This window comes from Vanessa cardui, chromosome 5 (genome assembly GCF_905220365.1).
Source record: "Vanessa cardui chromosome 5, ilVanCard2.1, whole genome shotgun sequence".
NCBI lineage: Eukaryota > Metazoa > Arthropoda > Insecta > Lepidoptera > Nymphalidae > Vanessa > Vanessa cardui.
This window is the reverse complement of record NC_061127.1, coordinates 14,276,766-14,292,756: the sequence shown is the minus strand read 5'-3', so window position 1 is coordinate 14,292,756 and position 15,991 is coordinate 14,276,766. Positions and strand designations below refer to the sequence as shown.

Here is a 15,991-nt window from a genome sequence, read left to right as displayed (position 1 = left end):
TATGCATAACATATCATAAATTGATAAGTATGTAAACTTATGTTATTAGTCAGTCATATACAACAGGAAGATTTTTTTTGGCTTTTGTTGGTGCCAAAATGGCATAGAGATTGATCGGTACGTTTACAGGCTCAATTTAATTTTAAACAAAAACATTGACAAACATTCAACATTAATAGGTCGAGGGACTTTAGGAGGGAGAACGTCGTATATAGGATGAATGAGTTTGGAGCAGGAGAACAGTATATGGGGTAAGGAATCTTTGTCTAGACCACATTTACGCAAAGAGTGAACTCTAAACTTAATGTTACGCAGATTTATGGGAGTACATGCATGAGAAATATATTTAAATATTATATGGGTACACGATTTCGTATTTCTATATTAAATTATTCCTCAAAATACCTAAACATTATAATTAATGAGTAGAATAAATCTCACCTGAAATTTTATAAGTCAAGTCCACCGAACCGGTTAGGGAGTGTAGTATATCAAAATCCAGCATCAATTCATCTTCACAGTCGGTATCGTCAGAATTCATGTCAGGCGCAGCCAGTTTTAACAGCGCCTGTTCAATTTTGATTAGCAATTAAACATTCACGCGCCACGAATGTTTTATGAAAACAGGCACTCGAGTTAAATGGAATGGAAATGCTTTTTACATTCAGTCCAAAATAATAAAACAGTTTTCGGACAATGCTTGAATAAATTTTTACTTTGTGTCATAACTTTCTTAGTTCAACAGCTGAGATAAAAATTGATTAATGATTATAATGCGAATATTTTTATACTAACATAAACTTTTTGTAAATGAGAGCGGTATTTGTATTTACAACAACAAACAACAAGAAAAGCCTGTAAATTTCTCACTGCTGGGCTAAGGCCTTCTATCCCGAAGAAGATTCGGAACATCTTCCACCAAGCTGTTCCAATGCGAGTTAGTGGAATATACATGTAGCAGAATTTCTATGAAATAAGAAACATGCAGGTTGTCTCACGATGTTTTCCTTCACCGTCAAGCACGAGATGAATTATAAACACAATTTAAGCATATGAATATTGAGTGGTGCTGGTTTGGGTTTGAACCCGCAATCATCGGTTAATATACACGCTTTCTGACCACTGGGCCATTTCGACTCATTTGTATTTTCAAAAAGGAGGAGGTTATCAATTCGTCTGTATTTTTTTTATGTTCGTCACCTCATAACTCTTTACTGGGTGGACCGATTTTGATATTTTTTGCTTCCCGTGTGGTCTCAATTAAGTCTAAGTTTAAGTTTTAATTTAGTCCAGTTCTGATAATGGTATCCATATGAAAACGCATTTTCTTGACTGACAACGGCTCCAAATATAACAATGACTATAACTACGTTATATAAATCGACTTTTAAGTGGTCTAATATTTTTCATTTCATTTTACTTAGGAGGACTCTAAAAAATATGTTGAATACGCAATTATTTTATTAATTTTTAGTGCAAATTCATTTGTTTTAAATTAGTGATTTGTTTGAAGTCGGTTTTTCTTTTTGTTAAAATTTTTATTTATGTATATGTTATATTTCATAATAGAATCAATAAATTGATTCATTTCTTACATTATGTGAGAATAACACACTCGTTACAAAAGACGATCATATTTTATGATTCTACTATAATAACTTTATATTCTATTTTAAGCTACGGAGCTGTTTATCATTATGTAAGTTACTATTCGCACATTCAGTAGCTAATTCAATAGCTGGAATTGCAAAAAATCTTATTCATGAAAATACTTATCCACAATTTCAAGTGCACTGACCTTTCTTATTATGTAAATTTGATTATGTAATATGTACCTAGAATTATTGTGTACCTAACTTAAATTTTTTTATTTGTTTTTATGCTGCGGGTAGTTTTTACTAAAGTAAAACCTTCATAATTGTTTTTCACACAACGTATTCCTTATTTAAATTAAACAAAACATAACCTATATTAATATTATAAATTTGAAAGTATCTCTGTCTGTCTGTCTGTTCTTTCACTACCAAATCAATGAATCCAATTTGATGAAATTAGCTATGAAGCAAACTTGAACTCCAAAGAAGGACATAGGCTATTTTTTGCCTAACACGTGACAATCATCTCCATGAAACGTGAGTGAAGTCATCGACGACAACTAGTTTTATAATAAAATCATTTCTAGGATCTCTATATCAACGATATTACAAGGAACAGTGATCTTTTATTATAATAGGAATCGGTCTCAGTTCGTTACCAGTCATAAATCTAAGTAACTGTTTTGCGGTATTTAGGAATTTGCATTGGGAAAGTATCGCTATAAACGGTCTTAGGGCGAATCCACACTATCAACTTTTCACCAATTACCAACGATAAAAACAGTTCATTTTTCATGTAGAAATTCAACGTGTGGAATATTTGAGTTTAAAAAAAATCACAAAAAAATTAGCAAACACCTTTCATGTGCGTTTGTTCTTAGTTACGTAAATAATGTAACAAGTAACGGGTAACGCTTGTGTAACTGAAGCTCGATTTCATGATAATTTTATGGATATTGTTAATATTCGGAATTTGTAAACCGCTGAATGATATTGTTGCAACGACAGATTATCACGAAGTAGGCTGGTTTGGGAAATGTCGAGGGTTTTGAAACGGTTCAAGTCAATAGCAATAGTAGTGACTTACGTCCTTTTATACTTGCGATGGTATTTAATGTGTTTCTATAAAACTTTGACAAAATTTGTATCTGTTTGTTGGTAGACAATAATAAATATTTCGCGTTTCATATCATTCAAGACAAAATTGTAGAGACGATAAAAAAGCGCGGAATTAATACTAGCTAACTTCCAGGCTAGATATGTTACATACATATACATATAATTGTATTTAAATAACATGACTATATTTTTAAATTGTTGGAAAAGAGTAACTACTGAGTTTATTGCCGGTTCTTCTTCTTTCTTGAATTTACTTACTTAAAGAATCTACTTCCCGATTTGAGCTTTAATTAATATAGTTGTTAAATGATGATGCAAAGTGCTTGTAAAAGGCTACCTGAATAAGGTGTACTTCGATTTTGATTTTTTGATTGAAGTCTAAAATGGCAAAAATTTACTGTCACAATAACTTTATTAAGAATAAGGTGACTTTGTAACTATAATATTAATAACTGGTTGGTTAATTTAATTTAGCAAAAGTTGCAGATAATTTCGGGTTTCAGATACCTGTGGTGCGATTACATTATAGAACAGCAACTGATACTATCAAATATGTTTTGCGAAAAATATAAATTAGTAATATGAATCTATACAGCAGCATATTACTCCATAATACTGATTAATGGAAGTTTGAAAATAACGCTGGTAACCGAGAAGCTATATGGAAACGACTGTCATGGTATGGACATGTTATGAGGAGGAATGAGGACCGTGTTGTAAGGAAGTTCTTGAGCAGGGATGTGGATGGATATAGAAGTAGAGGACGACCAAAGAAACGATGGCTGGATCGTGTGAGAGATGATATGGTTGGAAATAATGCTACTTGTAAGATGATGTCCGACAGAGAAGTACGGAAGGAGAAGACCAAATAGACTTGGGACAAGGGAAGGAGGTTGATGATGATGATTACTGATTTATCGACTGCGACATTTGTCAATCAATAAATATTTGATAGCAACATTTACTATGCCGCAACAAATAGCCCCGCAGATCGATCCAATGAAAGATATTGAACTTATCAGGAAAATAATCTCAGCACGAATTCAATACCACCGTGACTCCAAGAGTTATTAATATTTCAAAATCACTCCCCGGTAACAGTCACGTAAAAGACTGTTAAAGTTGAAGGAATAGAGATAACAGCTGATATTAAACACACGTTAGATGTTCATCTTTCAGCCAACGGCACCGAAATAAGAACATTAATTAACAGATTTAAATAATCTAAGTATAGAATTTACTTGGTGGTAGGGCTTTGTGCAAGCCCGTCTGGGTAGGTACCATGCACTCATCAGATATTCTACTCACAAACAAGAGTGCTTAATATTGTTGTGTTCCGGTTTGAATGGTGCGTGAGCCAGTGTAACTACATGCACAAGGGAGGTAACATGTTAGTTCCTAAGGCTGGTGGCGCATTGGCTATGTAAGGAATGGTTAATACTTCTAATAGTGCCAATGTCTATATGCGGTGTTGATCACTTATCAACAGGTGGACCATATACTCGTCCACAAACCTATAACATAAAAAATATATATTTAAAGCCAAAGTTCAAATCTTGAAATACAGCCATTTGTACGTCATTTCATATCCCATCTGGATTATGTTAGCACCTACTTGTACCTATTTAATTTTTCTATACAAATATAAAAATATTATAATACGATTGAATATATTTACGATTTATTATAACACGCGAAAAGAGAGCCGAGATGGCCCAGTGGTTAGAACGCGTGCATCTTAACCGATGATTTCAGGTTCAAACCCAGGCAAGCACCACTATATATGTGCTTAGTTTGTGTTTATAATTCATCTCGTGCTCGGCGGTGATGGAAAACATCGTAAGAAAACCTGCATGTGTCTAATTTCATTGAAATTCTGCCACATGTGCAGTCCACCAACCCGCAATGGAACAGCGTGGTGGAATATTTTTCAAGCCCTCTCCTTAATGGGAGAGGAGGCCATTAGTGAAAAATAAACATTAATCTATACTGCTAGCAGTAGGAAATTTAAAGGCTGTTACTTTTACTTTTATTTTATAATACGATTGCTAATTATTGTGTTAAGTTTACCTTACAAATCAATAATGGCCAGAGATGGACTACATTGGAAGTCACCGTCGCCGATTGCTTTACACCTGGCTTAGCAAGTGTAAGGCTGATGAGTGGTGAAAAAGGGAGTAGAGGGGAGTCTGTGGCATCCACCGGCACTTGATCGCTGACCCATACGCAACGCCATGCCCCGAGGTAGAAGAGACGAACGAGGTAGCAACCTATAATTAACGGTTTATTAGTCATTAGCTACCTGTTATGCGCAACAGCGCGATTTCTCAGACATTTTCTGCCTCGCACAACCACTTTGTGGAACCAGCTTCCGCCGGCGGTTTTTCCGAACCGATACGACATGGGAACCTTCAAGAAAAGAGCGTACTCCTTTCTTAAAGGCCGGCAACGCCTCTGCAAGCCCCCTGGTGTTGCAGTTGCCAACTATCTCATTAAAAAAAGGCAGATAGACTTAAGGATAAACATATCAGAAATAATAAATATTGTTATTTTACCCCGGGTACCTTCGGACGCGTATGGAAAGCAAGTCTTTATACAATATCTTTATTAATAATACCGGGTATATATTCTCAAACTCAAACTCCTTAATTCAATATACAAACATTTCAATAACTTACTGATAACCAAATTATACATTACCACCAGTTCGGAAAATAAAATACCCTGACCTGAGAAGAACCAAAAGAAACTCAACGAGTCAAAAGAAAATACTTACTAAAAGAAATATGTAACTATCTAAAATCTGGTACAATAACGCTGTAATTATCAACCAAATGTTGTAATATCTATTGTTTTGTTTTAAACGACAGATACATTCTGCCCTGGTGTACAGAGTATAACATATATTACAAACAATGTAAAAAGTTTTAATACTACATAATATTAGATAGTAGTCCTACTTAATTAGTAACGAATATTCCCCTACTAAATTTGTTACAAAAATGCTCTCTTAAGCAATATTGTCGACAAAGGGTAAAATCCGAGTTGAGACGTTATTATAATATTTCTTTTATCTAATTGTGTTCTCTTATATTTACGATAACGACAGAAAATTAAATATTTTCATGTTGGAATATGATTTCTTTGTATTAAATATCATTATTATTAATATTATAAATTCTTGGTATTTATTTTTAACTTTGATTATCACGAATCAATACAGCAGTTATATTATTAATATCTCTATCTACAACCAAGACAATGTCTAGTTCATATAATTTTTGTCTTGTATAATTTATTCATCTATTACCCATCTGCGTTGCGCCCTTTTTGAAATTATCATTTAATATAAAGTTAAACTTATGATTATTATTTATACGATCATGTTAATTGTAAAATTACTTATTGTTTAGTACTGGTAATACAATACAACCCCCATTATGACATTATTTTACCACCGTCAAAAACCTAACCTAACTTTTTTTACTTACTTGACACTACCCTGCTCATTTTAAAAACGTAAATTTAAAAATAATATTCAAATCAATATACAAAAATATCTGACCATTTCAAATTTATCATAATACTATCTAGTTAATATTTAGATCAACCAGATAAGTACTTTCTGCGTGATACCAGCGCAACCTAATTTAAACTCATTAAAAAATTTTTTCTAACATAAATCTGGAGAAAGTGTATTGGACTTAGCGCGTTCAAACAAACACTTCAGAAATCGGATATATTCAATATTATTATTTGATAAAATACTTTAACTTCTGACAGTTTATTAAGGTTGTATAACTTCACGCTCAAGGAGCAATAATCATAAACGCCAACTGATCTTGAAAACCATAAAGCGAGTACGCGAAGCAAGGACAAGGAGAGGCGAAACGGGTGGCATGGGGGGGGAGGAAGTACACTGGAGGGCTGGAGGAAGATTAAGATATATTTATCGTATACCAATTAACTTAGACGTTAAATACAGGCCAGAAAGACGTACAACAGACGGTCTTATCACTAAGACAGCGATGTCTTCCAGGCAACAGTAAGAAAAGAAAAATACGAAAAAAGATCTTAATGTCATAATTTGTTTATCTTTCAAACACGCACAAAAAATAATGTCTATAGCATAGTCAAGGAACATATTGGGTTAATTAATATCTATCTTTATGTTAGTTCAATGTTCAGTGTTCATTATTTTAGTAAGGCTTTCATTTTTTTGATCTCGATGAAAACAATTGTTTTGACGACTCACTAGAAGCTTTATTTTATTTACTTGGTGGTAGGGCTTGTGCAAGTCTGTTATTATTCATTGCCTACTCAAATATTATACCGCCACAGTATTGTTGTATATTATTTCAATGCTCCAAATTAATTAGATTCATTACTAATATTCCTATTTACAACTCTTTTCGCTTGGGTAGGAGTAAGTATGGAAATACGTCACGCGTAATAATCTTACCATGAACAATTATTAACGTTTCAATTTATGCATTATTCATTAATACGCTATATACGTTTTATATGTTTTAAATATTTTTTTTATTTAGAGAGAGAAAGAGCTGAGGTGGCCCTGTGCTTAGAAGGCGTGCATATTAACCGATGATTGCGAGTTCAACCCCAGGCAAGCAGTGCTGAATGTGCTTCATGTGCTTAATTTATGTTTATAATTCATCTCGTGCCCGGCGGTGAAGGAAAACATCGTGAGGAAACCTGCATGTATCAAATTTCATCGAAATTCTGCCACACATGCATTCCAGTAACTCGCATTGGAAAAGCGTGGTGGAATATGTTCCAAACCCTCTCCTTAATAGAAAAAGAAGAAGAAGAGGAGGCCTTAGCCCAGCAGTGGGAAACTTACAGACTGTTTCTTATTTAGAGTCGAATAAAGTATTAATAATATAAATGTATAAAATCGTAATGTAATTTAAAATGTGCTATTTTAAAAGCTATGCTTTTGTGTAGAAACTTGAAAGCAATAAAACTTTTAAGTAAGAAAACACATGTGAGACTGATCGGAACGACTTCGAAGTCAGTTTTTCGAAGAAACTTTGTCGCTAAGGTATGTCATCCTTAACAACTAAAACACTTGTCTTACAAAACAGCGAACTAAAATTGCTTTGAGAAATAAAGTTACACTTTATATATAATAGAAGTCGTCCGGTGACCAGTGTGAATTGTACTTCCAAAAGTATTCGGCTATGACGGTAAATCTAAAAGCTAATTTTGGATTTCACTATTGTATGAGTATAACATGGGTCCACTCGCTCTTTCTTCAGTCTCATAGTTATGAGTAAGCAGGATAGCAGTTTGATATGAAGGTCGACTTCAAGAGCGAAGAAGGTACAAAAACAAGCAGGAGTTACTAAATTTCTCTGGTGCCACAGGATATGTATGGATGTATGGACCACGTACTGTTCAGCGATTTAAACATTTTAAGGAATTTTCGAATTATTAGAAGTATTATGACTGTGCAAAAGTTAGTTTTGAATATCAAAGTCTAGTATAACATTGTGGTGAAATATTTTTTAAATATTATTATTATTTAAAAACTAAGAGGTATCGGTGACCACACGCGAGTTAGGTAGGAACGTATTTTGACTACAACTTAATGACAACGTTGAAAAAAAATAGTAAAAATCCAGAGTGAATTTAAACATTAAAAAAGTTTGAATTGAATAAAACCATATTAAATAGAAAGGGACAGAGAGAATGGTCTTTTGGACGGTCATAACTCTTTTTTCTTAGATGACGATTTCAGCCAGTTCACGTCTACTGTATGTATTAAATGTACCATGGATAAGATAAGAGAATAGTTACCATTTTTCGATAAAGTCGGTCGATGCTGCACACCGCCACCAGGCTTGAGACCCGGCGAATAGATGTGGCAACGTGACCTCCAACCCTCAGGGGGCATATTGAATATGAAGTTCTCCCATTGATGTTCCACCTGAACAAATTGGAAAATGTTCACATAACCATTAGGACAGGTTTATTTTGTACACATCAACTGCGTGTTACTGGTCTTGCAACACAACTAGTCAACCAATATTGTCATCTGTGAAATGACCCTAATCTTGACTGTGACGTCATCAAAGCCCAACACACTATCATCGTGTAAAATATGTTATGTATGTTTGTGTGTATTATGCATAAATACTTAAATACATCAGCTTTCAGTTAGTTAATAGGCAGGCTAAAATTTGTTAATATTTATTACCAAAGGGAATATCTAATCACAGTGATACATACCTACATATTAATACGTAATTAGAGTACGTGCTGATAATATAATTATACTAGCTTTTGCCTGCGACTTCGTTCGCGTGGACTTCAGGTTCGTCCCGTCTAGTCTAGTAATCGCTTAAAATCGCTTCGTAAATAAGTCATTATTTGTCGTACAAAGTAAAGGATAAAAAATGGTTATTGTGGGTTATTCCTAAGAGATAAACATATACCATCACGGACTTTTTTGTAGACCTTTTTAAGTTGTACAATACTGAACTACATTGTTTTGATCTATCTTGTAGGATTCAGTCAGCGTTTGCAATGTAAGCGCAAAAAATGTGTTTTTTTACGACCTCACATTAGAAACCTCAAAAATTGTAGCCTATGTGTTATTCTGATGTATAAGCTAGATTGTGGTAAAGTTTCATTCAAATCCATTCAGTAGTTTTTACGTGAAAGAGTAACAAACATCCATACATCCATACATACAAACTTTCGCCTTTATAATAGTAGTAGGATTAAAATCCATTTTCAGTTAATATTAACTGGGAGGTTAACTCGATGACTATACTAAGCTTAAGTTTTTTTTTATGGTATAGGTTGGCGGACGAGCATATGGGCCACCTGATGGTAAGTGGTCACCATCACCCAAAGACAATGACGCTGTAATAAATATTACAATTCCTTACATCGTCAATGTGCCACCAACCTTGGGAACTAAGATGTCATGTCCCTTGTGCCTGTAGTTACACTTGCTCACTCACCCTTCAAACCGGAACACAACAATACTGAGTACTGTTATTTGGGACGTTTGCCTTTAGTCGTTTTACGTAGTAATACGTTACATTACATCATAATTACGTAGTAATACGTTTTGCGTAATTAAAACATCTAGTTATCCCTTTTACTTATTGTTTTTATCAAGCTATCCTTTTTACTTTTAACGAAATGTAAAAATAAACTAAAATAAACGGTCCCCGGCGCGGCACACTTTTTTCTGTTGTTTAGTATGGATATAACATATCTGCTTATTAGAATATCATTGGGTAGGGCCCTTTAAGTCCTGTACAGGGTTTTTGTGTTTGATGATGAAATATTGTTCTTTATTCAAATAAACTTTTATTTGAATTAAGAACAATATTTATATAGTAGAACAAATTTTGCTAAAGGAAAATGCAGGGTTTATGAAGTGAAACGAAGATTATTAATTAGGGAAAGATTCTGTACATAGACGATAATGCAAATGTAGCTCGATTTCTTTATCCGTAGAAAATTAGCGAAATCCGATAAATTGCTATTTCCTTACTAAGAATCTCCGATAAAACGGAACGGAAGAACGATAAAAAATAACGATTATTTTTAGTGAACTACTTTATTCCCGTGGTGACTGAAAAAAAAAAAAACATCAAAGTCGATCCAAAACAGAATTGTTGTTTTAATGGTATATGGTCTACGAAGGTTTCTGTTGAAAACAAAGACATTTGATAATAATAAAAAAATAATAATAAATATTGGACAACATTACATACATTACTCATATAAACTCAAACTCAAACTCAAACTCAAATAACTTTATTCAATATAGAAGCATTACACTTTCTTATTTATGGTCAATTGAAACACTACCACCGGTTCGGAAAGAAAATACCCTGACCTGAGAAGAACCGGCGAAAGAAACTCAGCGAGTTTTTTTTTTTTTTTGTTTGTCTTATGTATTATATAAATAAACAATTTAATATGAGATGAAATAGCCAGGAGGCGATCGTTTCATTCCCAAGGTGTGCTGTCGATCATAAACTCATTAATTGTATAATAACCTTTTGCACACAAGTGTTCCTTAAAAAAATTTTTAAATTTGGCAACAGAGGCATTTAGAACGCTTTCTGGGATCCTGTTGTAAAACCATATACATTGCCCCACAAAGGAGTTACTGACTCAGTACTATGCAGTCGAGTAACAGGAGTAACAAGTTTGTGTTTGTTCCTTGTACCAATGCTATGAGTATCACATTTTCTCATGAAATCATTAATATTTTTTCGTGCATACATAACATTAGAGAATATATATTGAGAAGCATAAGAAACTTTCATACAATTAAATACAGGAAAATAAGCAACTGGAATACTTGACTTGTAAGTAAGGCTTTGGGCAAGCCCAGGCAAGTACCACACACTTATTTGATATTCCACCAAACAACACATAGTAATATTGTGTTCCAGTTTCAAGTGTGAGTGAGTCGGTTAAACCACATATATATGTGACACATCTTCTAATTCCCAAGGTGATAAATATTTCATATGAGTAGTGGTGACCACTTACTCGTTTTTTTAGTGGCTAACTTAAATTAATAAATATGAGACAACATCACACACATTACTCTGTTCCCAATGTAAGTAGCTAAAGTACTTGTGTTATGGAAAATCAGAAGTAACGACTGTACCACAAACACCCAGACCCAAGACAACATAGAAAACTAATGAACTTTTTCTACATCAACTCGGCTGAGAATCGAACCCAGGCCCTCGGAGTAGCGTACCCGTGACGATCAGTGTACACACTACTCGACATTGAACATCGTCATTTAATGCTCGTCTAGATCGTAAAATGTAAAAAGACTTAATTTGAAACTCTTGGTAGTAGGGCTTTGTGCAAGCCCGTCTGGGTAGGTACCACCCACTCATAAGTTATTCTACCGCCAAATAACAGTAGGTACTCCGTATTGTTGTGTTCCAGTTTGAAGGGTGAGTGAGGCAGTGTAACTACAGGCATAAGGGACATAACATCTTAGTTCCCAAGGTTGGTGGCACATTGATGTAAGGAATAGTTAATATTTCTTAAAGCGTCATTGGCTATGGGTGACGGCGACCACTTACCATCAGGTGGCCCATATGCTTGTCCGCCAACTTATACCAGAAAAAAAGCTTACTCTTTGAGTGTCCGTCATTTTAACTTTTTTAAATAATTTGTATATGATAAGTACTAACAATCAAGCCATCAACTCGTTCGAGCATGTAGCATATGCTTAAGACTCGTCTGCAGAACGAAGACCTCAGCAGCACCTGCGCGTGACTTAACTGCATATCAACGATGGTCATCTTACCACCGTTACCATTATCCTGGAAATAAACTTTTAACACTTAACACAATATTATCTTGTAACATAATTAAATTACACTAAATTTTGTCTAGATGCCTTTCAATAGCTCGTCAAACAAGATATTTAGCAGACTGTAAGCATATGCCTACAGCTGGGTTCAATCCCTTTGAAGAGTAGGTTTGAACCCATGTGCAGGATTTTTTGTGATGTTTCACTTCGCCACCGAGCACGCGATGAATAAACACAAATTAAGTACATTTTAGTTTAGTGGTATTTGATGGGATCGGAGGACTATTATACTAGTAATTATCGGTTAATATTCACTTTGTCTAATCATTTTTGAGAGCCAAGATGGCCCAGTGGTTAGAACACGTTCATCTTAACCAATGATTTCGGGTTCAAACCCAGACAAGCACCACTATATATATATAATTATATGCTTAATTTGTGTTTGTAATTCATCTCGTGCTCGGTGGTGAAGGAAAACATCGTGAGGAAACCTGCATGTGTCTAATTTCATTGAAATTCTGCCACATGTGCATCCCACCAACCCGCACTGGAACAGCGTGGTGAAATATGCTCCAAGCCCTCGCCTTAATGGGAGAAGAGGCCATTAGCCCAGCAGTGGGAAATTTACAGTCTGTTACTTTTTTTTTACTGATCATTTTTATCTTTCCTCTTAGATAATATATTTTTATAAAACCCCATGGCATAAAATTTACCATATCCATCTGCTAACCGCGCTATAGCGTAAAACATAAAGTTTATATTTCACGCTAGTAACTTGTGTTTCTTATATCTCACGTAACAACTACGAAAAAGCGACCTTCCTATTTTGCTCGAAATTTAAAATCGACCAACGTCAGTAACTATCACCGTTCTTTCGGATCTCGACAAGAACTTACGTCTATCCTATGAATACGAAATGTGCTGTTGTATGAAGTTGAAGAAAAATAAACACGAGAAAAGCTGTCTGGGGGCGAACCCACTTTTGTTACTTCACGGATCTTCGATTGTTACTAGTCTCGCTATTTCGCTATCTGTCAGCATCGATCCGCTTGCGTTAGCTTGTTCCTATTTCCTCTTTGATACAAACTGACTCTTGACTGAATCCAACTGAGTTTTAATGTAATTTACTTTCAAGTATATTTTGTATATGAGCTTAGATGGCCCAGTGGTTAGAACGCGTGCATCTTAAGTTCTTGTTAGACATTCTGCAGTGTATCTATCAGTATTGCACTTGGGCGAAGGGAGGGGGGGTCTTGCTAGTATATAATACTAAAGTAAAGTAACAGCCTGGTAAATTTCCCACTGCTGGGCTAAGGCCTCCTCTCCCATTAAGCAGTGGGTTGGAACATATTCCACCACGCTGTTCCAATGCAGGTTGGTGGAAAGCACATGTGGCTGAATCTCGATGAAATTAGACAATTAGACACATGCAGGTTTCAGATGTTTTTCTTCACCGCCGAGCACGAGATGAATTATAAACACAAATTAAGCACAGTGCTTGCCTGGGTTTGAACACGCAATCATCGGTTAAGATGCACGCGTTCTAACCACTCGGCCATCTCAGCTCCATTATCCATCAAAATAGTTATCGTGGGTTTTCAGTTGTGATTCAAAGAAAACAGTTCTCTAGATTCTACCTAAAATAATCTGTTAGACACATAAGCATGAAATGTTTCTGTATTTTATTTTGGAACATTTTATTAATTTTTTATACCTTATTTAATATATTTTTTTGTATCCAGAATAGATGCAAATCTTAAACACGTATTAATTGACTTCCAGCGTGATTTCATACAGAATAATATTTGAATAATAAAAATATTATACAAAAACTTGAATTTCATATTCGAAAATGTAAAAACCTTTTCGAGACTTCATTATAGAATCAGAAACCCAAGCCAAGGCGGGAGACAGTGACTTCGAAGTCGGAAACTAGATGTTATAAGTTTACTTTGCTCCTTATATTTATGCAATGTTTTTCACCTTTCAGTTTTTTAACTCAGCTTTAAGATGCTAGACTTTATTAGTGCAAAAATATTTAGTTAAATTTTTACTTCTTCACAAAGCATAAGATAAATTCACTTACCGCTCTCTAACCCTATGTATACTTAGATCTTTAAAATAACGCAACGGATTTTGATGCGTTTTTTTTTTTTAATAGATAGATTCGAGGTTATTTTTTTGTATAATACGTGGACAATATAGTAAAGAAACGCTGTCAATTTTAGAAGTTTCTTATGTAAATAAATAAATACTCGACAACATCGCATACAATACTCTGATTCCAATGTAAGTAACCAAAGCACTTGTGTTATGGAAAATCAGAAGCAACGACCGTACCACAAATACCCAGACCCAAGACAATATAGAACAGTAATGAATTTTCTACATAGACTCGGCCGGGGATCGAACCCGGGACCTCGGAGTGGCGTACCCATGAAAAACGGTGTACACACTACGACCACGACCACGGAGGTCGTCAAATGTGATATCGTAAATAAAAAAAATCTGTAATATGTTCAGTATTAGCATCCGTGCGAAGCCGGGGCGGGTCGCTAGTTACTTTATAATATTTTGGCATTTTTAAGAAGTCTTACTTCGAATACAACAACTTCAGCATCCCAGCGTCGAATAGCGAGATCTTCAGCCCTGATCCATCCATGAAGGTACTGTCTCGCTGACTTCGGCAATGGTTGGGTCTGATCGTCAACCCAAAGCATATCAGACGTGGATTTTCCAGTCTTGCTTAGAAAATGACTCGCCCGGAAAGCAGCTGGACCCTTGGAGAAAAGTCCCAGCTTAGAAACGATTGAAATGCCCTTTCCTTTCATCAGAATTATATTTCTTCACATCACACATTTAATATTAGTCTTAAAATGATAAACGTTTTGGAAAACTAAACTTCATATTATAACAGTCAACTCAGAGTATTTATTGGAGCAATAACTAAGAATTCCTAATATAATATTGAAACTTCATCCAAATCGGATAAATTTTTCATTAGTTTTGACATAATTGTGGACATAAAGACTATGTTTTAAATAAACAGTGATAGTGAGGTTAATAGTTGATCAAAATAATTTCCTTATAAATTACATATTTTTTTTATTATATAGTTTGTCGGACGAGCATATGGGCCACCTAATAGTAAGTGGTCACCATCACCCATAGACAATGACGCTGTAAGAAATATTACAATTCCTTACATCGTCAATGTGCCACCAACCTTGGGAACTAAGATGTCATGTCCCTTGTGCCTGTAGTTACACTGGGTCACTCACCCTTAAAACCGGAACACGACAATACTGAGTACTGGTATTTGGCGGTAGAATAACTGATGGTGGTAGAGCTTGTACAAAGTAGTAGTAATTTCTATGAAATCTTATTATAAACGTATTGTGTGGCAAAATTTAATATAGATAAATATGCAACACAGGGTATGCGACAAATCGAATATGACGAATTTCGAATACCGCATTGAAGATATAACGTGTCGTGTAATATTAAAAAGTGTATCTCAAACCATTCCCCAGGAATCTGGAGATATTTCGTTATCCCTGAATTCTCGGAACGGACATTCGGTTGGATCAGCTGACTGTACCAGAATGCTCTGTCTTGTCATATCGTTTTTCTTCGACATTTTTTAACCTAGTAGCTATTTTTTCGGAACTAAATAAATTGTTTAATGCAAGTTACTTAATAATATTAATCAGCTTTTTGACATTGACATTAATTATGTCATTATGTTGAAATAAAACCTCTTTAATCGTTTAATCAAGGCGAATTTTGTACATTTAGTTTCGTTTAGACACATTACTGACATAAAAAATAAATCGAAATTACTAAATATTGCTTTTAATAAATTTATAACATTAATTATTTTTTTATAATTAGGCTGTGTCGAGATGGCCCAGTGGTTAGAACGCGTGCATCTTAACCGATG

At 34.6% G+C, this 15,991-nt stretch overlaps 1 protein-coding gene across 1 annotated transcript in view; it reads right to left on the bottom strand.

The window, feature by feature from the left end:
- LOC124529842 overlaps positions 1-15,688 on the bottom strand; it is a 31,089-nt gene extending 15,401 nt beyond the window's left edge. The window contains exons 1-6 of the mRNA XM_047103765.1: positions 15,572-15,688; positions 14,646-14,828; positions 11,927-12,058; positions 8,535-8,664; positions 4,785-4,984; positions 442-568 (exon numbers count right to left, since the gene is read on the bottom strand). Of these exons, the coding sequence (XP_046959721.1) occupies positions 442-568; positions 4,785-4,984; positions 8,535-8,664; positions 11,927-12,058; positions 14,646-14,828; positions 15,572-15,688 (889 nt within the window). The remainder of the gene's footprint in view (positions 1-441; positions 569-4,784; positions 4,985-8,534; positions 8,665-11,926; positions 12,059-14,645; positions 14,829-15,571) is intronic.
- Between the last annotated feature and the right edge of the window lie 303 nt (positions 15,689-15,991).